The sequence below is a fragment of the Quercus suber genome, unplaced genomic scaffold (genome assembly GCF_002906115.3).
Source record: "Quercus suber isolate HL8 unplaced genomic scaffold, Cork oak 2.0 scaffold_130, whole genome shotgun sequence".
Lineage (NCBI taxonomy): Eukaryota > Viridiplantae > Streptophyta > Magnoliopsida > Fagales > Fagaceae > Quercus > Quercus suber.
In genome coordinates this window covers 782,611-810,132 of record NW_027069593.1, presented here as the reverse complement: position 1 = coordinate 810,132, position 27,522 = coordinate 782,611, and the positions used below count along the sequence as shown (strand labels likewise).

At 35.2% G+C, this 27,522-nt stretch overlaps 1 protein-coding gene and 1 pseudogene across 1 annotated transcript; both read left to right on the top strand.

The window, feature by feature from the left end:
- Positions 1–3,938: 3,938 nt before the first annotated feature.
- Positions 3,939–4,445, top strand: LOC136061257 (uncharacterized). The gene has a single exon (XM_065776196.1). It carries the CDS (start codon positions 3,939–3,941, stop codon positions 4,443–4,445), a length of 507 nt encoding a protein of 168 aa, XP_065632268.1.
- Positions 4,446–4,536: 91 nt separating this feature from the next.
- Positions 4,537–26,844, top strand: LOC112035978 (cinnamyl alcohol dehydrogenase 1-like; annotated as a pseudogene).
- The last annotated feature ends 678 nt before the right edge of the window (positions 26,845–27,522 follow it).

Sequence of the window (27,522 nt, the reverse complement as noted above, 5' to 3'; positions counted from 1 at the left end):
TTTATTTCTATAACTAGTTAGGGTGGCACGTGCGAGGCACGTGCTACCTCTTAAGTGAGAAAATTAAAATAAAATTTCTATTTGAAGAAGTATGAAACTATATACATATATAAAAAATGTATGTCATACAAAGTTAATCTCATTCGTGTAAAAATTTTAATAGTTAATCACACACAAAGTTATGGTAGCTATTTAACATACGAATATCTGTTTTATTATAATAGTTTCTTAATACTTATTTGCTAAAGGTAATATTCACTCACTAAAAACTTCTAAGATAGATAATTGATAACGAATATCATCATCTTCCAATATTATGCAACTGATTTTTGCCAAGACATTGTCATATATTTAAATTTTTGTCATGAATTGAATGATGTCATATGCTACAATTGAAACTCTTCATCAAATACCTTTAACCATACATAATGAAAATTTTGTCATTCATATTTTCTTCTTTATCATTCTACATGAGTCAAGGTGCAATGTTTAGCTTTCTTAGTTTTTAATGGACATCCATTTTAGGCAAAAAAACAAAAAACAAAACAAAACAAAAAACAAAAGGCATGTGTCACCGAATTTTCCATTAGATAAATTATAAGTTTCGAAGAATTAAACCTAGAAAATCAATGTTCTTTAGGTAATAAATAAAACACCTTATATCACAGTTCCAACTTTCTAAGCATTATTATCATCGAAAACTCAAAATACATGAAAAAAAATTTTTGGATGTTAAAATTTAGTGGGAGTGTTTTAGAAATTACACAATAAAATATTTTAAGAATCATAAACTTTCATCAGGGTTTAATTGAGAGAATAACAATATGATATATTTGCTATTTTTCAAAGTATTAATGGAAAATTGATTGATTTTAAAGTTTAAGAAGGAATTGTGAACTACTCCAAATATAAAGGATGAAAAGTGATTTTCTCCTAATTTTTTTTATTTTTGGTGTGTAAAAGTGTGTTTTTACTTAAAATTCTGTGTAAAGATAAAAATACAAAAAGTCAACAAAAGAAACTGAATGCAAAACAATGAATTTTGGCTCAACAAAGTTGGCTAAACCAAAAACAATTTCTAGAAATACAATAAAATGGTACAACATTTTCAAAATAATAATACATTTATAATTTTGTTATATTTTATTTTGACTTGTAAAGAATTGACACTTCAGCAATTGTGAATATATTATGATGACAATAAGATGTCTTAACATTTTCACAAGAGAAATTCTATGTCTACAATATTTTCACAACAAATCATAAGTAGTAGATTGTTATAAGTTGTTATTGATTGGCAAAAAAATAATTTCATTAGTAAGTTTAAATTGGAACCAATAATAATTTACCACTTATAATTTGTTATGAAAGTGTTATGAGAAATGTTGTGAATGTAGCATTTCATTTTTCACAATACCTTCATTTTTAATTGTGATTAGTTCCAATATGATATTTTATTTTGACCTATAAGGAATTAACACCTTAACAATTGTGAAATTTGTTGTGTTAATATATTATTATTTTATATATGCAAACAGGTCTCATATGTGTATATAAAAATAAATAAATAAAATAAAAAAGAGTTGAGTCAACTGACCGAATAATTTTACCCAAAAAAAAAAAAAAACATTGTAGCTACTGTAGCTACAGTACCAATTGAACAAACCAAAAAAGCACTATAGTTACTATAAATTTGCATTCGTGCTTTTTATACATAGATATAATGAATTAATCAAGAATAAACAATTTTTATATTCTAAGAATTGATATCCTTATATAGTTATCTTGTTATTAACTCAAATATAATTTTCATTCAAAATTTTACCTTCTTCAAAAAATTCAATATATAAATAGGTCAAAAACTATATCTTTTTTCTATAATATAATGAAATAATCAAAAATAAATAATTGACATATTCTAACATAAAATATCCTTACATGGGTTTCTTTAAATTATTTAATATATATCTTACTTTCATTGTTCTTAAATGTATTCGTGTATGTACAAAGAATTACAAACTAGTTACATTTCTTTGAAATCAATACACTCGTACTAAAAACTCAATAACATTATATTCACATTCATCAACTTTCATACATTTCATTCACTAATCATGTCAAATCACGGTATCACGCATCCATACTAGATTTTTACAGTTAAATTGTAGTGCTTGCATTTGTGAATAAGAAAAGTTCATTAATTTATTTCTATAGAACACCAATTTTAATCAAAGTCTCTTTTAGAATTAATTTCACTCCACATAAAAATCAATGGAAGATGAAGATGTATAAAAGTTGTAGGGATATTGAGCCCGAGAGCCCATCATTTGTTCGTGTTATGGGTCTGTGGCCCAATCCGAGGACAAGGGGTTGTCCGAGGAGAAGAAATCCTTATTAGAAAAGACTGTGTTAGTAAATAGAGGTTAACTTTGACCATAATGGCTCAGGAGGGAGGGTTGAGGATAAATACATCCTCGGCTGATTGTTGCCAAGGTCCGAAGGGATTGTTTATCGCTCAGGGTGATGTTCAAAGAAGTCTTGTTGGAGTTGATAAGTATCGTAGAGATATCAGACAGGAAACTACCCTAAAATATCCAAGGGAAAAGCTGTTACCTCCACATTAAATGCACTGCAGCTAACTCTCTGGTCATAATGTGAAGGTGATACCTGAACAATGTTGTTTCAGCCTTACAGCTACTATATGGTGACTTAGGGGAAGGGCTGATGGGACAAGTATCAACACCAACCCTCTGGCATGCACGTGTAAGATGGGAATGAAAAGGAAAGATAGTATAAAAGAAGAAGGTGGCGCCAAGAAAGGATCCGAAATTCAAGTGAAAAACACTATAACATTCAGGAATCAAATTTGTAACCAAACTTGAAAATAATACATAAGAACAGACCTCCTCGGATCTTGCTGAGGACGATTCTTCTTCAATACTAACCTTTTTCTTTTCGTTCTCTTATCATCTAAACCCATTCTAGCGTTCATTTGATTAACTAAAACCCAGTTTTCCAACTCATTCTCTATAAATTTATTGCTTTGGGCTTTTTGGGCCTAAGTCCATCCACGTAGTAGGCTGGGAGTTCAAATCTGGTCCTCACAATTGGTGCCATTTATGGGAACTACTAGTATCGTAGTGAATTTGACTTTCAACAATGGCAGGTTCAGGTCCACACCAGACAGAATCTATTCCCAGCGTCAAGATCACTTTCGCAATCTTGAACGACAAAGGGACTGGTAGGGAAGCGTACATACTACCCATACGAGTAAGAGCAAGCCTCGAGGTAAAAGCCACGTCTCTTAGGAGGAGAATGCTAGAAACATGCAGAAGGAGATTGATCACTTGAGGAGAAGCTTGCGTCATGAACGGCAAAGGTGAGCTCTGTCTACTCCTGACTTCTCTTCTGACGGTGAGAAGGATAGTAGCTATAGGCGTAGATTGAGGACTCCCCCTAACGAGTCTTTCTCGTATGATGAGGACTATCAACATGAACGAAGAAATAGTAATTTGTCCTCGATCGGCTTGGGAAACGATGCTATGAGTAGAGCACTTACCTAGATTTCCAGGTCACCTTTCATGCGCTAGATTGAGGAAGGGAGACTTCCTTTACAGTTTACCCAACCCACGTTCACCATGTATAATGGAAGAACAAACCCTGTGGAGCACATTAGCCACTTCAATTAAAAGATGGCCGTACACTCCAAAAACAAGTCTTTGATGTGCAAGGTATTCCCATCCAGTTTGGGGCCTATGGCGATGAGGTGGTTTGATAGTTTGAGGTCAAGTTCTATTGATTCTTTCAAGGAACTTACTTAAGCATTTGGATCCTGCTTTATCACATGTAGCAAGATTCCTTGGCCTTTAACTTCTTTGTTGTCTTTGTCCATGAGAGAAGGAGAAACCCTGAAGACGTATTTGGACAGATACTAGGAGATGTTTAACGAGATAGATGGTGATTTTGACAATGCAGCCATTAGCACTTTCAAACTCAGCCTACCTACTAAGCATGGTTTAAAGAAGTCTTTAACTAGGAAACCTGTTACCAGTATACGACAACTCATGGATCAGATTGACAAGTACAAGAGAGTTGAGGAGGACAAACAGCAAGACAAGGAAAAGGGCAAGGTTATCCCTCAGGAGAGGAGGAATTTTAGGTCGGACCGCTACAACAATAACAAAACTCGAAGGGATTTTGTTGGGCAATCTTTACCTGTAGCTCCTCAAATGGTAAACACTGTGTTTAGAGAGATGGTGCATCAAGTTTTAGAGAAAATCAAGAACGAGTCATATTTCAAATGGCCAAACAAGATGAGTGGAGACCTTTTGAGGCGTAACCAAAGCCTTCATTGCCAGTACCATCAAGAACAAGGACATACCACCAAGGACTGCCGAACACTGTGGAACCATCTAGAACAACTAGTCAAAGATGGGGAGTTATAACATCTCTTGTACCACCTTAACGGGCAAGGAGGCCAATCAAGGTTAGGGGCCTAGGAGAATGCTCCTTCAAGGCTCCTATTAGGTACAATCAATGTCATCTTTGCTACACTTGGGAGAACTGGTTCTCATCCTTCCAGGGTAATGTCTATAACTGGGTCATCAGTCAGGGGTTCCAATTCTGAGCCAAAGAGAGCTAGATTGGAATTCTGATCTTCGTTAAGTTTTTCGGAAGAAGACAAGATTAGAACTATCCAACCACATGATGACGCTTTGGTAGTCACCCTTAGAATAGGAGGCTATGATGTGAAGAGAGTAATGGTGGACTAGGGCAGTTGTGCAAAGATTATGTACCCTGATTTATACAGGGGGCTAAACTTAAAACCTGAAGATCTAACCGCCTATGATTCACCCCTAGTAAGTTTTTATGGAAAGGTTGTTATCCTAAAGGGCCAAATCAAGTTGTCTATACAAGCCAGCTCGGAAGTAGTGGAAGTGGACTTCATAATAGTGGATGCATCCCCCTATACGACCATCATGGTCAGGCCCTAACTTCATTCCCTAGGCACTATTTCTTTAACTCTACATCAAAAAGTGAAGTATCCGTCAAAAGACCAGATTGAAAATCTGGTAGGGGACCAATCCATGGCTAGGTAATGCCTCATGTCTGCAATTTTACATCAGCCGGCAACTAAGTCCTCTGCCTTGGTTAAGAAAGGTTTATAGCAATCAAAGTCTACAAAATTACATGCTAAGGGGCCAGCCAAGGAGGCTAAATGTGAAGATTTAGAGAAATTTGCCATAGGTGATGATCCGGAGAAGTTCTTCCAGGTTGGAGCTTAGCTACCACCTCAGGAGAAAAGGGAGCTAGTGGACTTTCTTAAGAGAAACATTGATGTATTCACCTGGAAATCCTACGAGGCTCCGAGGGTGGATCCAAGCTTCATCTATCATCATCTGAATATCAATTCATCTGTTACCCCGAAGAAGCAACCACCTCGGCGTTCATCTAAGAAACATTCCGATACTGTCAAAGACAAGATCATAAAACTTAAGCAGTCTGGAGCTATTAAAGAAGTCTTTTACCCCGAATGGTTGGCTAACACAATGGTGGTAAAAATGATGACTGGAAAGTGGCACGTGTATGTAGATTTTACAGACTTGAACAAAGCTCGCCCAAAGGACCCTTTCCCTATGCCTTGTATTGACCAGCTAGTGGATGCAACTGTGGGTCATCCCTAGATGACCTTTCTAGATGCCTTTCAAGGGTACCATCAAATACCTTTGGCTTTAGACAACCAAGAGAAGACAACTTTTGTCATTCTTACTAGGAATTATCATTATAAGGTGATGCCCTTTGGTTTGAAGAATGCAAGGGCTACTTATCAGAGGATGATGACCAAAATGTTTGAGCCTCAATTAGGAAAAAACATCAAAATTTATATCGACGATATGGTAGTAAAGAGCAAGGTAGAGTCCAATCATGTTAATGACCTCAGAAATATTTTTGATATCTTAAGAAGATACAAGCTACAGCTTAATGCCACCAAGTGTTCTTTTACTGTCGAATCAGGGAAGTTCTTAGGCTACATGGTCACGCACCGTGGAATTGAAGTCAACCCTGACCAAATTAAAGCAATTAACAGTCTGCAACCACCTCGAAATCCCAAAGAGGTTTAGAGGCTTACGGGGATAACTACTGCTCTAAACTGATTCATTTCTCGGTCAGCAAATAGGTGTAGACCGTTCTTTCAATTATTAAACAAGTGGAAGGAGTTTGAATGGACCGAGAAGTGTGTCCTGGCTTTCCAGTAGTTGAAAGAATATCTATCTCAGCCACCTATTATGTCTAGACTTGAGGTGGATGAGGTTTTGTTTGCCTACATCACAGTGGCCTCCCGCACTTTGAGTTTGGTGCTAATACGTGTCGATGATGGTGTACAGAAGCTAGTTTACTACGTGAGTAAGTCACTACATAAGGCCGAAGTTTGTTACTTACCACTGGAAAGGGCTATTTTAGAAATGGTGCATGCTACAAGTAAGCTTCCCCACTGTTTCCAGTCACACACGATTGTCGTCCTAACCTAGCTCCCACTTAATCTCTACTACAGAGTGTGTATTACATAAGGAGAATTGCAAAGTGGGGCACAATTTTAGGAGTTTTTGACATCAAATACATGCCTCACACCTCTGTCAGTGTCAAGTTCTTGCAACCTGGTTGCTGAGTTTGTTAAATCCCCAAAAGAAAAGAAAATAGAAAAACAAAACATGGATGGAAAATTGGTTGGAATGATCTCCGTACAAGAACTTGTATCCTGGAAAGTTTACATTGATGGTGCAGCAAACCATAGATGATTTGGTGTGGGGCTAGTCCTAATATCTCCAGAGAGGATCACAATTAAGAAATCTTTAAGGTTAGACTTCTCGACTACAAACAACGAGGCTAAATATGAAGTCCATCTGATAGGGATAGGGTACAGAAAATGAGGGGAAATGCAATGGAAATGTTCTCAGATTCAAGGCTGGTAGTGGGTCAAGTCTAAGGGGAGTTAGAAGCCAGAGATCCCAGAATGCAAGAATACCTGAACCAGGTTAAACATTTACAGTCTCGATTTAAGTCTTTTATTTTATCGCAAGTCCCTAGAAGTAAAAATACACATGCAGACTCTCTCGCCACATTGGCAACATCCTCGGCACAGAGTCTACCTCGAGTAATCCTCGTAGAGGACTTGTACAAGCCCACCGTGACAAGGGAGACCATCGTGCCATTCCTCAAATAGAATTAAGAAATCTTTATTTAAGCCTTTATTGGAGTCAGGGAGGCATTGGATGAGTTTGACCTCAGGGTATCTAGACTTAAGATAATACCCTTGCCCAGTAAGGTGGTGAAGATTGTAGATCCAGTTAACATCGTGGTAAGTCAACTCTAAGCCCATTTTTTCGTTAAGGGCATCTACACACCCTAGTATTCTAAACATATTAGGGGCACATTGGGTAGGAGCTAACCTATGGGCCCTAGGGTAGTCTCGAGTAATGGTACCCATAAGGATTCTCATCCCTCCTTCTATGAAGGCAATCATTAGGATAACTACTTCTCCCTCTTGCCTATCTGTGTGCCATTGTCCCTCTTTACAGTACTTAGTAACCACCCTTGGAGGGATCTTATACTTAGCTCTAAAATTAGCCATTCCCTCCTCAAAATCTACTAAGCCCTTAAACCTACCCATTTCTATGAGGGATGGGAGGAGTTAAAGGGATCGAGAAGAAAGAGTAAAGCCGAGGAGGAAAAGGAAGAGAAAATGCGTAGAGAAGAAGAACGTATAGAAAAATAAAGAGGAAAAATTTGAGAAGACTTACAGAAAGAGTAAGAGTGTCCTCAGACAAGCATTTGGTATTTATAAGGGCACAAGTGAGTTGAAGAGGTGTGCAGGTTCAAGGTATGTGTGCTAGAACAGACTGGATGCTAAAGTGAGAAGAGAGTTTGATTTAAAAGGTATTTATATCAAGGAGGAAGCAAAAAGTGGGAAAATTCCTGCTCGGAACCCAACAAAAACATCAGCCGTTGGATTTGAATCGTACCGTAGAACGTAGAGGACATAAGGGCATAAAAATTTAATGAGGAGCGCATTTCGTAAGCCGAAGCAACAGAAGCGTGTCTTAGGCAATTAAAAATGTGTATTTGTGAGCAAAGGTGGGACGAAATAACTGCAAAGCAAATCCGATGACATCGAAATCCTCCTTTCTTTCTGAGGATCTAGAAAGATGAATCTCGAGGAGCTATTGTAGGGATATTGTGCCCGGGAGCCCATCATTTGTTCGTGTTACTGGTCTGTGGCCCAATCCGAGGACAAGGGGTTGTCCGAGGAGAAGAAATCCTTATTAGAAAAGACTGTGTTAGTAAATAGAGGTTAACTTTGACCATAACGGCTCAGGAGGGTGGGCCAAGGATAAATACGTCATCGGCTGATTGATGTCGAGGTTCGAAGGGGTTGTCTATCACTCAGGGTGATGTTCAAAAAAGTCTCGTTGGAGTTGATAAGTATTGTAGAGATATCCGACAGCAAAGTGCCCTAAAATATCTAAGGGAAAAGCTGCTATCTCCTCATTAAATGCACTGTAGCTAACTCTCTGGCCGCATTAATGTGGAGGTGATACCTGAACAATATTGTTTCAGCCTTACAACCACTACATGGTAACTTAAGGGAAGGGCTGATGGGACAAGTATCAACACCAACTCTCTGGCATGCACATGTAAGGTGGGAATGAAAATGAAAGATAGTATAAAATAAGAAGGTGGCGCCAAGAAAGGATCCGGAATTCAAGGGAAAAACACTGTAACATTCAGAAATCAAATTTGTAACCAAACTTGAGAATAATACATAAGAACAAACCTCCTCGGAAAGATCTGAGGACGATTCTTCTTCAATACTAACATTTTTCTTTTCGTTCTCTTATTATCTGAACCCATTCTAGCGTTCGTTTAATTAACTAAAACCCAGTTTTCCAACCCATTCTCTATAAATTTATTATTTTGGGCTTTTTGGGCGTAAATCCATCCATGTAGTGGGCTAAGAGTTTAAATCTGGTCCTCACAAAAGTGATCAATTTATTAGGGTCCATCTGAAGTAAATTAATTTTATTAGTTTATTTTACTTGAAAATAATAGTTACGTAAAAATATAATTATATTTTAAAATTAAGATTTAAAAATATAATAGATTATAATGCTCAAATCAAATATCAACCTCATTCTTGCAACTTGCAAGGTGAAGAGTTTGAGGACTTTCTACCACTACATAACCTTAATTTGCTGCCTCAGGTGATAAAAGGGACCCTTTTATCTTGTGGATGTACACGAAGTAGCAGTGTGGCTAGAACCCGAAAGCAATGGATCACTCCACCAACCGGACTTCACATACCTTACCCTTACTTACGCCACTGTTCTCTTGAGTTAGAGACTCATGATCAGACGTCAATTTTTCTCATTTGCTTTCATTTCCTTCCATTTGGTCCCGTTAATTATAGGGTGTTGTCTATTACACGCAACCATAAACAAATGCCACTTTTGCACAAAACAAACTATGACATCAAGTCAATTTTTTACTTTAAAATGTGTGTAAGATGGTGTGTAAATGGAATACAAATCATCTGTACCATTTTGTGTATTCTACTTTATATTCTACCAATCACAACTTGCCATATTTTTGTTTAAATTTTCTTATAAAATAGCCAAAATTTAAAATGAAAAAATAAATAAATAAACACATGACAAATTATGATTAATGGAACATAAAGTGAAATAAAAAAAAATAGTACAAAAGATTTGTATTCGCGTAAATGTACGTACAAGACATTAACGTTAATTTGCATGGTTATATATATGCTTGCTTTTCTCATTCCTCCACAGCCTCACTCGCCCATTCTCTCTTTCTCACAATTGTGTGTTTGAAATAATAAATAAATAAATAAATTTAAAAAAAAAAAAAAAAAAAAAACTGAGTAGCATTGAGGCGAAAAGGACTACAACAGGATGGGCAGCCAGAGACCCTTAGGGAATTCTATCCCCCTATACCTAACATCTCAAACCCATGCTTTGATTCTCTTTTCTCTAATTTTCAACACATATATTCCACTAATTTTATCTGAGTTTCTCCCACAATCAAACATATTTCTTTTTTTTGCAGAAAAACTGGCCCAGAAGATGTTTACGTCAAAGTAATCTGCTGTGGAATTTGCCACACTGATATTCATCTGATCAAGAATGATTTTGGTGTTGGTAAATCTGATTTTTTATCTTATACAAAACATACAGCAAAAGCAACAAACATGGATCTATTTCATTCATGATTGATAACATGCACTATGTAAATTTCAGAATTTAAGAACAAGATAGCATACCTTGGTGTAGTAAAATTCAAAACAAAAGATTATAAGTACTTGGGAACACTTTTAATCTTTACTCCAATTCCACTTTACACCCAAAAAGTGTGGTCTCTCAATCATTTTCCAAGAGAGAATAATCGAGTGGTTTCACTCAGACATACACACCATTTCACAATGATGTCTCTCTTAAAAAAATTATGTATGTTTCTCCCTTTATAACTAACTGATTATCTAATTAGGCTGGCCTATTGGGCCTTTCCAATTGGGCTTTAGTGTGTGGCTTGGAGTGAGATCAAAAGGGACCAATAAGACACTAGCTCTAATGGGCCTTGGGCTTTTTTGTCAACTCTTAACAAGTTCAAAGTTACCATTAATTATATTTAATGTCACTATATAAATATAATTGCACTCTAGGCCTTATTAATAAATTATATCCCAAGACTTTATTATACATGCAACCCCTTCAAAAAATATTCGTAGTAATACAAAGTCATAAATATAGACTATCACTTTGAAAATTACTACATCTTAATCCTTGAGTACCCGGTTTAATCCTTTAAAGTTATTCATCATATATTTATGAAATCTAATTGCATAAATATACACTTTAGTAATTTCTTACCAAAGTGGTTAGGCTTAAATCTCTGAATAACTGAACCCATTAAACTTATCTCAAGGGAATATTTTATATCTCCGTTAAGAGATTATGAATTTCATCTTGATAATATATGTTCCATCAACACCAAATGTGATTGCCCAACATACTGAGGTTTTGACCATTACTTTAGATCTCACTCTTAATATATCAAAGCAACCTACACTCCATGATCAGGTCCATTATTCTCTCAGGATTAAGAGTTCGTATAAATAGAAGTCGTAAGATTTATTATTCATTTGATAGTTATTAGGAGAATAATAAATCTCACAACGGTCTAGTTCAATATGTCTTAACTCTTAAAACATATTAACATATCCAGTAGAAGTCTCCACTTCCATGATCAAGATAAATCATCTTAGTTGATATGTTATAGTCTTCGCAGATGAAATGCCCAATTTTATCACTGACTACGAACTATAATTATGAGTTTACAAAGAACTTGTGATTTATATCTTCTATGACTTTTCACATAAATCACATACTATGCATCTCATGAACTATATGATAATGTCCAAATATTCATGTTACCATTATTTTAGATAATAATAAAACAACTTTATTAATCAGAACATTAAGTCATACATAATGTCATATACAATAACGTACATAGCATCATACAATAGAATTTAAGGGCACTAATCCTAACAATCTCCCACTTGCCCTAAAGACTATTGTGCACTCATTTAACTCTCATTCCTTCCAAATGTGACTCGAAAGTCCTTTAAGGCAAGGCTTTGGTAAAGGGATCTACTAGATTATTTGCACTTTCAATCTTTGCCACCACTACATCTCCACGAGCAACAATGTCTTGAATAATGTGATATTTTCTCTCAATGTGCTTTCCTTTCTTATGATTCCTTGGATCTTTTGATTATGCAACTGCACCACTATTGTCGCAAAACAATGTGATGGGAACTTGTTCTATTCTCATTACACCAAGGTCAGAAAGGAATTTCTTGAACCATACAACCTCTTTTGCTGCTTCACAAGCAGCAACATATTCTGCTTCCATGGTGGAGTCCGTAATACAAGATTGCTTGACACTCCTCCATGTTATGGCTCCACCTCCAAAGGTGAAAACACATCTTAATGTGGACTTTCTGAAATCTAGATCTGATTGAAAATCTGAATCTGTATAGCCAATGGGAATCAAATCCTCACTACGGTAAACAAGCATATAATCTCTTGTTCTTCGTAGATACTTGAGAATATGCTTTATTGCTTGCCAATATTTTAGTCTTGGATTTGATTGATATCGACTGACCATGCCAACTGAATAACAAATTTCTGGTCTAGTACAAAGCATGGCATACATGAGACTTCCTACTGCTGAAGCATAAGGAACTTGTCTCATTATATCTTCTTCCTCTTAAGTCTTAGGCCTTTAGTCATCAAACAGAGGAACTCCATGTCTGAAAGGAAGTAAACCTTTCTTAGAGTTTTGCATGCTAAACCGTTCTAAAACCTTATCTATATATCCAGCTTGTGATAAACCTAACATCTTATTCTTGCAATCTCACCAAAACTTGATCCCTAGAATAAAGTTAGCCTCACCCAAGTCCTTCATATCAAATTGGCTTGACAACCAAACCTTTATAGATGACATTACCCCTACATCATTTCCAATGAATAGAATATCATCAACATAAAGTACTAGGAATATTACTACTTTATCTCGATGTCTTTTGTACATACATGGTTCATCAAGATTTTGTGCAAAACCAAATGACTTGATTGCTTGATCAAATCTGATGTTCCATGACCTAGATGCTTGCTTAAGTCTATAAATGGACATTTTCAACTTGCATACCATATGCTCTTGGTTCTTTGCTATGAAACCTTCCGATTGCAACATATAGATTTCTTCTTCAAGATTGCCATTGAGAAAAGCAGTCTTGACATCCATTTGCCGAATCTCATAATCATAATGAGTAGTAATGGATAAGAGAATTCTGATAGATTTAAGCATTGCTACTGGTGAAAAGGTTTCTTCATAATCAGTACCTTCTTTTTGTGTGTACCCTTTCGCCACTAGCCTTACTTTAAAGGTTTCAACCTTTCCATCTATCCCTCTCTTTCTCTTGTAAACCCATTTGCAACCAACAAGTTTAATGCTGTAAGGAGCCTTTACAAGATCCCAAATTTGATTAGAATACATTGAATCTAATTCAGATTTCATAGCTTTAACCCAATGATGTGCATCTATATCATTCATTGCTTCTTCGTAAGTGTAAGGATCGATTTCGGCCTCTTTTGAGATCGCTTCATAAGTTTCTTCCAAACCTATAAACCTTCTAGGTGGCCTAACATTCCTCCCACTACAATGAGGCACCTATGTACTAGACATCTCATAAGTAGTATCTTATGGTGTATCCAATACAACCACATCATCCCTTGTTTCATTAATTGGTTGTTCAACTACAGGTTCATTCATTTCAACAAATACAACTTTATTTCTAGGATCAAATTTATTCATATAATCATCTTCCAAAAATTTGGCATGTTTACTAACAAACACTTTGTTGTCTTTATGATTATAGAATAAATAACCCTTTGTTTCTTTTGAATACCCTAAAAACATGCATACTTCGGTTTTAGATTCCAACTTCTCAGACTTCCTTTTCAACACATGTGTTGGACATCCCCAAATGTGAAGATATTTCATATTAGGCTTACGCCCACTCACAATTCCTTAGATGTGTTGGGAACACATTTTGATGGAACTAAATTCAAAATGTACATTGCAGTTTTTAGTGCATATCCCCAAAAAGAAACTAGTAAAGTTGAGTAACTCATCAAGGACCTAACCATTTCCAAAAGAGACTTATTCCTTCTTTCTACTACACCATTCTGTTGGGGAGTTCCAGGTGCAGTCAATTGGGATACAATCCCATTTTGAGTTAAGTAATCCTTGAAATCCCCAAAAAGGTATTTGCCACCACGATCAAATCGAATGGCTTTTATGCATTTACCTAATTGATTCTCAACTTCAGCCCTAAACTCTTTGAACTTTTCAAAGGCTTCGGACTTTCGTTTCATTAGGTACACATAACCATATCTTGAGTAATCATTAGTAAAAGTGATGAAGTACTCATAACCTCCTTTTGCTAGGGTTGACATAGGACCACATACATCCATATGAACTAATTCAAGCAACTCTTGGGTTCTTCTACCTTTTGATTTAAAATGTCGTTTGGTCATTTTGATTTCCAAACAAAATTCACAAACTAGAAATTCATCAAAGTCCAATGACTCTAGGAGTCCATCTTTGATCAGTCTTTGAATTTTGTTTGGATTAATATGACCCAAACGCAAGTGTCAAAGATATGCATCATTAGTAGAAGGAAATTTTCTCTTTAATGATTTTACATGAGAGTTATGATCTAATTCAGAATTATATAATTCGTGCTTATCAGGAGTTAAAATATAAAGACCATCCACAATATTGCCAGAAGAGATAAACACTTTATCCTTCTTTATTACAATATTGTCTTTTAGGATAACACAATATCCATGTTTACCTAAATAAGTTGCAAAAATTAAATTCCTACGAACATTAGCTACATACAAACAGTCTTCCAATATTAAAACCCTAGACTTAAAACATAAATTAAACACTCGAACAACTACAAACGGAATCCTGCTCCCATCAACCAAAGTAACAAATAATTCCCCTTCATTCAGCTTTCTGGTCTCCTGGAACCCCTGCAAAGTATTGCAGATATAATTAGTACAACCTGAATCCACACACTAGGAATCCTTGGGATTCTGTACCAAACATATTTCAAGAAGGAATGAACTTTTCATACCCTTATTCTTGGCAGCCTTGAATATTGGACAATTCCTCTTCCAATGTCCTTTCTCACCACAATGGAAATGCTTTCCTTTGGCTTTCTTTCCTTTGTTGGCAACTCCTAAGGCAATTTGTTTTCCATCTTGCTTAGTGAAGTTCTTCTTCTTCTTCTTTTTGCCCTTGCTTTTCGACTTAGGTTGAGAAGTAGAAGCTTCACCAACATTAGCTTCAACACAAAAAGTACCAAGGATGCCTTCCGCCGCTACCAACTCATTCATTAATTCAAACAATGAATAAATATTTTTGTTCATATTATAATTAAGTCTGAATTCCTTGAATGATTCCGGTAATGACTGGAGTATCATATCCACTTAGGATTCTCCATCAATATCGGCACCTAAAACTTCCAATATATTCAGATTAGAGATCATCCTAAGACAATGCTCCCTCACTGAAGTACCTTCAGCCATTTTGGTATTATAAATCTGCCTCATAGTTTCTTGCCTTACAGAACGGCCTTGCTCACCAAATATCTCCTTCAAACTTAGCAATATGTCCGAAGCTAGTTCTACATCCTGCATTTGATGCTGTAGAACATTTGAAATAGATGCTAGGATATAGCACTTAGCCATCTCATTAGTTTTCTGCCAACAATCATATCGCTGTTTTTCCTCAAGAGGAGCATCGAATGATGGAAAACTAGGACATGGTTGAGTAAGCACATATTTGTGCTCTTCAGCAATAAGAACAATGTCCAAATTTCTTTTCCAATCAACATAGTTGGATCCAGTCAGTTTGTTTTGATTAAGAATAGCAACAAGTGGGCTAAATGTTGCCATGATATAAATCTGAAAATAATAAATATGAATATAATAAGTAAACTGGACATTATCGATTTAGCATATAGGCATATAATATGGAACCTTAATAAAACCATAAAATAATATATGCAGCGACAACCCAATCCATGTCTATAATTCCTTGGTAGCAAGTTTATTATAAACACATTAATTGATTGAGAACTATTCTCATTATTAGTGCTATCATGATAACTCTTATCAAACACTAATAATATGTCGTATTAACTTTATCCTCTAAGTAATAATGACATAGCTCCTTTGGGAGGTTAACATTACACTTAGTCTAGTATATACTATTATCTAGAATCATGTGTAGCCACATTTCATCTCCCATATAATGTTTAGACTTGTAGTATCATGGAACAAAACACCCTCCTTTGGGATCGCAAGGCATATATGCCAAGGCAAGATGCTTGTCCATACTACTTTAAATAGGTAAGTTCAATCTTGTAGTACCATGAAGTAAACACCCTCCTTTGGGATCGCGAGGCATATACGCCAAGACGAGGTGCTTACCCACACTACCATGAACCGAATGAAGGCCATGAGATCCAACCCTTGTATCTCTCTCCCACTAGATATTTTAAATTAAAGGTTTAAGATCAAGAACCATAATAACGCTAGAAACCTTGAAAACATAATCCTAATCTCATTAAGAATAAATTTCATTAAAGTATTTTAACAGGAAACCAAAATACTTTATTCTAGCATTAATATACTATTTGATCATAAATATATATCACTAGACTAACATCTACATGTTCATCATTCAAGAATGAAAACTATTCATTCATACAGGTACGTCTAGCAAAAATCAAAGCAACTGGCAATATAAATTATGAAGCTTTAACAAGTATATAAATGAAAGCATGTTAATGGTAGATGGAATTTGCCACATGGGGTCCACGAAATACTACAAAACAAAAGCTTAATAATAAACTCATGCCAAGAGATACATCTATATGCAATCAATGGTCTTGTTATATAACGAGGATTCAAGAGAATCCTTGAAGATAACAAAATCATCTGTGGCCCATGATACAGTGCCTTTCAATCCATACCAATAAGTATTATACTTTTATCATGACGGTTATTTGAATAACTATATCGAAACAACAAATCTTCTAAAAGTTTATGGCCAAGGGATAAACTTCGAAACAGACAATTTCATATAAAGACACAACACCATTACTTTATAATAATAGGCCACTTCGAATAAACCAGGAGAATATTCATCCTTGGTGTGAACCCGATATCATTAAGAAACCATTTTTTCTTTTATTCTAAAATCCAATCACATGTTATACAATTATGAGATGAAAACCTGGCTTTGATACCAATTGTTGGTAAATCTGGTTTTGTATCTAATATAAAACATACAGCGGAAGCAACAAACATGGATCTATTTCATTCATGATTAATAACATGCACTATGTAAATTTCAGAATTTAAGAACAAGATAGAGTACCTTGGTGTAGTGAAATTCAAAAAAAAAAAATTATAAGTACTTGGTGTTAAGGACATATTTTATGTAATTGGCTAATCCTTTGACAAAACGCACTTTACTTGTAATTGAATAGATCTAAGATGTATTTAATACTTCAAAAAATATGTTGTTCAATTCTAGTACTAAAGTTATGAAGATTGGACCAAGAAACAAGTGAAGAAAAGGTGTTCATTAAAGCTGGATAGATAGCTCGACACCTGTGGACAGATAGCTTGACAGCTGCTTGACACCTCTCGACAGCTGGCTATCTATTGAGCTTTTTAAGGTGTTTTCTTATTGCAATCTCTACACCTTCTTGACAACTGGTAGATCGATCGAGAAATCTTCTGTCTTCTCGATAACTCCTCGATAGCTTCTTAACAGATAGCTATCTATCTAGGTCTAAAGCTCAACACCTCCTCGACACTTCCCGATCGATCGAGGTTACGGGAATTCAGATTTTCAGATCTGAATTTTGGGCTAGGCTTATGTATTTGTGTAAGGTTTCTTTTCTCACAACCCTAGACTTATATAAGACCTATTTTAGAGGCCGTCACATAAGAGAATACAAAGAGAACATATTCAAAAGATGATCGATACCTTATTCTCTCTGAAAGAAGCTACTGTGTCTTTGCGCTTTAGGGTTTTGTAACCAAGTGCTTCTTGATCTTCATTGTTGATGAAGTGAAGAACTTTGCAGCCAATATTCTTCTTCCTCAAGTTGGTGAGTGAGTCACGTATTGGGATTCGTGCAAAAGAGTTAGTCACGTACTGGGATCCGTGCAACACAAAAAGAGTGGTGTTCATATATTGAAGAGTTTAGAAGTTCTAAAGCCGTAGAAGATTTCTGCTGTGAGTTCGTCTACAGGGATTGTAGAGTTTAGAGACAAAGGTTTTATACTAGATCTGAAACTTCTCTTTACTATAGTGGATTACTTTTCGGGAAGGCTTCCCCCCAGGTTTTTTACTGTGAAATTAGTGGGTTTCATTGGTTTTCCTGGGTCATCATATCTTGTCTTATTTATTTTTTTCACTGCATGATTTTGACATGATATTGATGTTTGTTTGTTTTTAACAAGTTTTATTCATAATAAATCTAATTAACAACTTAGGTTTAAAACTTGTTAATTCTATCAACTGGGATTTAAATTTTCCAACAAGTGGTATCAGAGCGGGTTCACTCTAATTGGATTAATTTCCTGAGTATTATCCTTGACCCCCGTTGTCATGGATCGTGAACAATCTCTTTTAATTCCTCCTTTCTTTGATGGAACTAATTATGCGTACTAAAAAGTTCATATGAAAGTGTTTTTACAGGCTCTAGGTGAACAAGTATGGCAAGCTGTTAAAGTCAGCTAGATTAAGCCAAAGGAATCGCCGGTGGATTAGGATGATGCAATAATCATTGCGGCAAATTTCAACAGTAGGGCCTTGAATGCTTTGTTTTGTGGGGTGACCAATGAGGAATTCAAGAAAATATCATCCACGAAAGTTGCCAAGGAAGCATAGACTATTCTTGAGACCACCTATGAAGGCACCAAGGCAGTAAAGACTGTGAAGTTTCAACAATTCACTAGTAGTTTTTAAGAAATAAGGATGGAGGAGGATGAGACATTTGATGAGTTCTATGCTAAACTCAAAGATATTGTGAATTCTGCCTTCAACTTTAGAGAATATATTGTAGAATCCAAAATTGTGAGGAAAATTCTTAGGTCCTTACCTAAAAGATTCCAGGCCAAGATCACTGTCATTGAAGAAGTAAAGGATATTGATAAAATTCCTTTGACTGAGCTTGTAGGGAACCTTCAAACCTATGAGATGAGATTAGGCTCAATGGGAAAAGGTGGAAAGAGTAAAAGCTTGGCTCTTAAGGATATAAAGGAAGAGATTGAGGACTCTGAAGATGAAAATGATGATGAGGATGAAAATCTTACCTTCATAACTGATGAGATTACCAAACTTCTTCAGTTCAGGAAAAAGGATAAGAGCAAACCTCCTAAAAAATCTAAATCCTCAAAGAAGGGCAAGAATGAGAAACCCCTCATCAAATGCCATGAGTGCAAAGGTTTTGATCATATGAAGATAAAGTGTCCAAACTACCTCATGAAGGAAAAGACCAAAGAGTCAAAAGATAAAGGGTTGGTTGCTACTTGGAGTGACACTGAGGATGACTCTTCTAATGAGGTTTTTGGATGAATGTCGTCACATTATGGCCTTTGCTGCCACAACCGATAAGGTGAATGTGGAGAGTGTTAGTGACAGTGAGAATTCTTCTGGTGATGAAGTACCTAAGAAGATGACCCTTTAAGAAGCCTATGATAAGCTATGCACTGAATTCATAAAATCTAAAAAGACTTCTCATCTTTGTAGAAAAGAACTCAATGAAGTAAAAACTAAAAAACTTGATCTGTTAGTCAAACTTGATGAGACTACAAGGTTAGTTGAGACTCTTATTGTGGTGAACACCTCATTAGAAGAGAAGCTCAAGAATCTTAAGGTTGAGCTTAGTCAAGCTAGAACTCAAATAAAAGATATCTAGTGCAAAGTTTTATGAGGTATTGAGTGCTCAAAAGCCTAGTTCTGATTAGACTGGCTTAGGATATGTTGTTCCTCCAGCTCCTTCTCTTCCATAGCTTCTGGATCAAGGACTGCCTTTGTGCCCCAATCTGAGAAAGGTAATAAAGGTATGAAATCCAAAACTGATTTAGCTAATTCTAAATCCTTTGTTAAACCTCATGTTTATCATCATTGTGGTGTTGCTGGATACATTCGTCCAAATTGCTTTAAGTTGTATCCTCATAAGTAATTGTCCAAACGGTCACAGTTTCCTCTCAAGGGCCTACACCTTTGTTTGGAAAGTTATTAAAAGTTTTGAGCTTTTTAACTCAATTTCAAGAGAATTCTAATTCTTCTATGTCCTTTTGTAGACATACTAAGACACGTGTCTTTTCATCTTCACAGCAAACTTGTGCTGTGTGAGGTGAGAAAGGAGCCTAAGACTTAATTGTCTTTTCTGTTTATCCTCTGCTGTAATTCTTTCTATCTAAAGTAAGACCCTCTTTGCTTGATTTCTTATCTGCTTTTGGAATCATGCTTTCATGCATCTGCACACTTCTATCATGCATTCATGCATATACATCTTTCTTTCATACTTTCATATTATTTGTCTGTTTTTGTTTGGTTGTTTTGTTTTATTTTGTTTTGTTTTCAAAATTAAAAGGAAAAATCAGAAAAATACAAAAACAGTGTGTGTTTGTGTAAATTGGTACTTGTGTACCTTAGATGGCCATTGAAACAAAGTTTTCTAAACTTTGTATCATTTGTAGCTTAGATGAGCATCTCTATGCACAACTAAGCAAGTGAGCTTTGTGGCTCTTGTTTGTGATGAGTAAGATTAAGTTATCTCATGAACTTAACACTCATATCACTCTTTTTTACGGGTAGGACTAGAAAATCTTAAGAGAAATGTATAAATAACCATCTCACCACTGTTGCTCGCCAATCATAATATGACACATGTATGCTTCAGCATAACAAAAGTGCAGTGTCAAATTTTTAACATCTTGGGTATTTCTTTTCTCTCTTTTTGTGTCTATGCATGATATGCTAAAATAAAAGAAAATATGCAAAGAAAAATAAAAAGCAAAAAGATCAAAAATGCATTAAATATGGTTGCAAGCGTGTATTCTAGGAGATGTGAGAGTTATAGAATGTACCTCGAAGGTGATAGTCCCCATCAAACAATTATGATTGTGTGTGAGTTAAAGTTATTTTCTCATATCTTAAATCGTCATAACATGTATACACATATGCAATCTTGCGATGTTTTTCACACACAACACGCAATATTCTTTGCTACTCTTGATACATGTGCAGGTACAATGTGATTTGGCTATCACAAGTTTTACATGTGCTAATGTATGCTCACTAAACTGTTTTGACTTATTTTTCGAACATAAAATTGGTTAGACTTGTTTAGTGTGTGTGTGTGTGTGTTTTGAATCTATGTGCTTAACATTTTTCTTGTTAGGAGATTTGTTTTTCACATGGTGCGCATCTTTCTATTATCTTGTCATCCATAGCATCTTGTTTCATTACATTTATGCATTTATATGGATTTCTTGTGGCTCCTTGATCATCTTTATGTTTCTCGGGTGAAACTTTCTAGCTTCTTGTACCCTTTGTCAATCATGACAAAAAATGGGAGAAATTGTGGAGAATATGTGGTTTCTTTTAGAGATTCTACATGTTAGGAGGAGAAATACATGCCCTTGTAAGGGGGAGTTGTGTTTCATCTTATTAGGGGGAGTCTTTACCTCTTTGTTCTTGTACCTTGGGTCTTGTGACCATTATTTACATACATTGTGCTTATCTTCTTTATATACTGATGTATGTTTCTTTCACCTACCTTTACATGTATTGTTTTTTTTCTATCTTCATACACATGTTTCTTATATTTGTATGCAATCTATTATTTCTGTTTCACACTAAGAAGCCTTGATGAGTTTTGTTTAAAGTGTTTCAAAAATACAGGTTGTCAAAGTCTACTTGCCATAAACTCTCTTCTTGCAAAGTTTTTCAAGAGTTTGTATTAGGATAGATTTTATTGTATTCAACAAGTGAATATGTGTTGAGTGATTTATGACTTCTCTTATATATTCATTTGTTTTTTATGGTTTTGTCACGAATTGCCAAAGGGGGAGATTGTTAAGGACATATTTTATGTAATTGGCTAATCTTTTAACAAAACGCACTTTACTTGTAATTGGGTAGATCTAAGATGTGTTTAATACTTCAAGAAACATGTTGTTCAAGTCTAGTATTAAAGCCATAAAGATTGGACCAATAAACAAGTAAAGAAAAGGTGTTCATTAAAACTGGACAAATAGCTCGACACCTGTGGACAGATAACTCGACAGCTGCTCGACACCTCTCGACAGCTGGCTATCTATTGAGCTTTTTAAGGTGTTTTCTTATTGCAATCTCAACACCTTCTCGACAGCTGGTGGATCGATCGAGAAATCTTCTATCTTCTCGATAGCTCCTCGATAGCTTCTCGACAGATAGCTATCTATCGAAGTTTAAAGCTCGACACCTCCCGATCGATTGAGGTTACGGGAATTCAGATTTTTAGATCTGATTTTTGGGCCAGGCTTATGTATTTGTGTAGAGTTTCTTTTCTCACAACTCTAGACCTATATAAGACTTATTTTAGAGGCCATCACATAAAAGAATACAAGGAAAACATATTCAAAATGTGACTGATACCTTATTCTCTCTGAAAGAAGCTACTGCGTCTTTGCGCTTTAGGGTTTGTAACCAAGTGCTTCTTGATCTTCATTGTTGATGAAGTGAAGAACTTTGCAGCCAAAATTCTTCTTCCTCAAGTTGGTGAGTGAGTCACGTATTAGGATTCATGCAAAAGAGTTAGTCACGTACTGGGATCTGTGCAACACAAAAAGAGTGGCGTTCATATATTGAAGAGTTCAGAAGTTCTGAAACGGTAGAAGGTTTCTGCTGTGAGTTCATCTACGGGGATTGTAGAGTTTAGGGACAAAGGTTTTGTTCTAGATCTGAAACTTCTCTTTACTATAGTGGATTGCTTTTCAGGAAGGTTCCCCTCAGGTTTTTTATTGTGAAACTGGTTGGTTTCATTGGTTTTCTTGGGTCATCATATCTTGTCTTATTTATTTTTTTTGTTGCATGATTTTGACATAATATTGATGTTTGTTTGTTTTTAACAATTTTTATTCATAATAAATCTAATTAACAACTTGGGTTTAAAATTTGTTAATTCTATCAACTGGGGTCTAAATTTTCCAACACTTGGGAACACTTTTAATCTTCACTCTAATTTCACTTTAAGCCCAAAAAGTGTGGTCTCTCAATCAGTTTCCAAGAGAGAATAATCGAGCGGTTTCACTCACATATACACACCATTTCACAATGATATCTCACTTAAAAAAAATTTGTATGTTTTTCCCTTTATAACTAACTGATTATCTAATTGGACTGACCTATTGGGCCTTTCCAATTGGGCTTTAGTGTGTGGCTTAGAGTAAGATCAAAAGGGACCAATAAGACACTAGCTCCAATGGGGCTTGGACTTTTCTGTCAACTCTTGACAAGTCCAAAGTTACCATTAATTATATTTAATACCACTGTATAAATATAATTGCACTCTAGGTCTTATTAATAAATTATATCCCAAAACTTTATTATACATGCAACCCCTTCATAAAATATTCGTAGTAATACAAAGTCATAAATATAGACTGCCACTTTAAAGATTACTATATCTTAATCATTGAGTACCCGGTTTAATCCTTTAAAGTTATTCATCATATATTTATGAAATCTAATTTCATAAATATATACTTTAGTAATTTCTTACCAAAGTGGTTAGGCCTAGCTCTCTGAATAACTGAATCCATTAAACTTATCTCAATAGAATATTTTATATCTCCTTTAAGAGATTATAAATTCTATCTTGAGAATTTATGTTCCATCAACACCAAATGTGACTGCCCAACATACTGAGGTTTTGACCATTACTTTAAATCTCACTCCTGATATATCAAAGCAACCTACACTCCATGATCAGGTCCATTATTCTCTCAAGATTAAGAGTTCATATAAATAGAAGTCGTGAGATTTATTGTTCATTTGACAGTCATTAAGAGAATAATAAATCTTACAGCGGTCTAGTTCAATATGTCTTAACTCTTAAAACATATCAACATATCAACTAGAAGTCTCTACTTCCATGATTAAGACAAATCATCTTAGTTGTTATGTTATAGTCTTCGCAGATGAAATGCCCAATTTCATCACTGACTACGAACTATAATTATGAGTTTACAAAGAACTTATGATTTATATCTTCTGTGACTTTTCACATAAATCACATACTATATATCTCATGGACTATATGATAATATCCGAATATTCAAGTTACCATTATTTTAGATAATAATAAAATAATTTTATTAATCACAACATTAAGTCATACATAATGTCATATACAATAACATACATAGCATCGTACAATAGGATTTAAGGGAACTAATCCTAATATTTGGCAAGTACAACTATCCAGTGGTTCCTAGGTACACACTAAAATACACTACCGGTTCCTTTTTTTTTCCTTATTTACTTATCTATTTATATCCATCTTCTAATGCTTGTCATGATTTGATTCTATCTTTTTTCTCTCATTTTTTATGCTTATTTGATTAATTTTTATCATTATTAACGGAAACTGAAATAGGCATGAAGTGGTAGGCGAGGTAGTTGAGGTGGGATCATATGTGAGCAAGTTCAGAGCAGGAGACATGGTGGGAGTGGGATACATCATTGGATGCTGTAGAAACTGCCACCCAAGCAAAAACGACATCCCGCAATACTGCCACAAGACAATCTTGTCCCTTAAAGACATTTACTGATGGCAAACCCACCCAAGGCGGCTTTGCTAGCGCCATGGTTGTAGACCAAAAATAATTCATACTCACAACCATACTTCTTTCACATAATAATATGATTAAAAAAGAAACTCTTTTTCTTTCTTGCAATACAAGAAAGCTATGGGTGTGCAAAAATACTATAACCCATTTCTTTTGATTTATAGGTTTGTGGTGAAGATACTAGATGGGATGGACCCAGAACAGGCAGCACCACTATTTTGTGCAGGAGTGACAGTTTACAGTCCACTGAATCACTTTGGGTTGAAGTAGAGTGGGTTGAGAGGTGGGATATCGAGGCTTGGAGGATTGGGACACATGGGGGTGAAGATAGCCAAGGCCATGGGCCATCATGTGACAGTAATAAGCTCTTCGAATTAGAAGAGAGAGGAAGCAACAGACCACCTTGGTGCTGATGAGTACTTGGTAAGCTCTTATGCCACTCAGATGCAAGAAATGGCTAACACACTAGATTACATTATTGACACTATGCTTGTGTTTCACCCTCTTGAGCCTTACCTTTCTTTGTTGAAGTTAGATGGGAAATTGATCTTGATGGGTATTATTAGTACCACTCTACAGTTTCTCACTCCAGCAGTTCTACTTGGTAAGATTCTCTCTTTTTCAACTGGGATTTAGAGGTAGAAAATTTAGTCAAAGATTGGAAATTTTAATTTGGGTTTCTAATTTTTTAGGGTAATGCTATATTGGAGACTACAATTTTTACTCTTTTGGTCAAAGATTGAATCTTTTTTGTGTAATAAAGAGGCTGTTTGGATCATCAATTTTCATAACTCATAACTCTATTTCTATAACTCAAAAATAGTGGGACCCATAGCGAGAAGTCTATTTGGGAGCACCATAACTCTGTTTCCAATTTTTTGTTTCCATCACTTAATTCTCTGATTTTTGAATTATGAGTTATGGAAACTGAAAACACATTTTAGCTGTTTTTAGTTTTCATAACTCATAACTCAATGGCATTTTTATAATTAAAGACACATGGAGGGACCCACAGCCACAACTTTTGACCTTTTTTTGGTCCCCCTTTCTTCTCCTGGGTTCGGTCTATAGTTTTGCCTTCTTCTTTTTTTTTTCCTTCTTCTTTCACTGGTTTGGTCTTTAGTTCCTTTTTTTTTTTTTCTTTTTCTTTTTCTTCTTCATCTTCTTTCACTAGGTTCAGTGATCTGATCTAGGTTTATTTTTTTCTTTTCTTTTTTCCTTCTTCTTCTTTCACTAGCTTCGGTGATCTAATCTAGGTTTCTTTTTTTTCTTTTTTTTGTTTTTTTTCCTTTCTTCTTTCACTGGGTTATGGTTTTTGGTTTTTCTTTTTTTTCTTTTTTTCACTGCGTTCGGTGATGCTGAAAAACAAAAGCTGCACCGAGTGACAGGAATGACGCCCACAAACAGTGTGAAATATATTGAGTGATGACAAGTGAGTGATGGTGCCAAACGGGTAGGGTATTTTAAGTGATGAGTAATGAGTAATGAGTGACGGAAATTGAGTGATAAAAAAAAGGGATCCAAACAAGGCCTAATGTTTTTGGTGGTCATGTTTTGTCCCTTGGACTTTATCTTTAAAAATTAAGAGTAAAGGTAGATAGTAAAAACTGTTTATGTGATGAGTAATTATTAGTAAATGAAAAAGTGATATTAATAGTACGCCTAAATGAAAATCAATAAGAAATTTATCACATCAACAAATTGTAAAAATGTTACTATATAAAATAGTTTGTGGCTGTAGCATTCCTCAAAAATTTGGACAAAACTTAGGTATAGTATCTTAGGTGTTGTTCCTTGGGTTCTCCTCTTAAGATTCAGCCATGTGGCTACTTAAATAAAAAATACACTTCCCTCTCATGAGAAAAAATCCACGTGACAGAATCTTAAAAGGAAAACCTAAAGAACAGAACTTAAGCACTATAAATAAAACTTGCCTCAAAAATTAACATCAAAGAACTTATAATTCTTACAAAAACTGAAACATTTATTGCATTTTATGGGATCTAATAGTGAGTGATTTGCTTTGTTTGCTTCAATTTGTATAGGGAGGAAGACAATTACTGGGAGCTACGTTGGGAGTGTTAAGGAAATAGAAGAGATGCTTGAGTTCTGCAAAGAGAAGGACCTGAGTTCCACAATTGAAGTTGTCAAGATGGATTATCTTAACAAAGCCATTGAAAGGGTGGAGAAGAATGATGTTAAATATAGATTCGTAGTAAATGTTTCCAGAAGCAAGCTTGATCAACAAATACACCTATAAGAGAAATAAAAGATTCAACTCTGTTTAAGACATTTACTAAATGTCATATTTTTGCTTCTTTTTAGTGACTTAGGTCTCGTTTGATAATAGTGTTTAAATAACGAAAACTGTTATTTAAATACCACAACACATATTTCCACAAATTTTTTCACCCACATGTATTTTCACAAAACTTAAACAATATTACTAAAAATCTCTTACTAAACGGGCCTTTAAATTCAATGTTTTGCTCCATAATAAGAAGCCGAGGTGGTATTTTCTGGATTTAAGGGTTTACTTTTGGCCAAAGGAGATCTAGCCCCATTGCGTTTCTATCTCGTGTCAATTAATATCATAGCACGTTTAACATCATGCTATGGCAAAATAGTCTACATTGAGAGATGATCGTAGGGAGTAGGCTCTCAAGATGATGATTCAAACTAATAATGAGAGATTAACCCATGAACTCTACAAGAGCATACATATCAATTTTGGTTTGAATGCCAAACAATATCGTGAAGAGAATGGGAATAATCGTGTTAGAGATTATGCTCATAGCTAAACTATCAATCAACACGTTCTTAATTTTAACGATATTCCATATCTCAATGGTGTATCGCACAAAGAAAACTTCATAGATATTGTTCACGTGTGTAGTGTTGTGGGTTTTAGACCCAACTAGATTACTTATATAGCACA

Bases quoted from the DNA above. Each gene is read 5' to 3' on its own strand.
- LOC136061257 (XM_065776196.1), top strand. From the start codon at position 3,939: ATGTTTAACGAGATAGATGGTGATTTTGACAATGCAGCCATTAGCACT.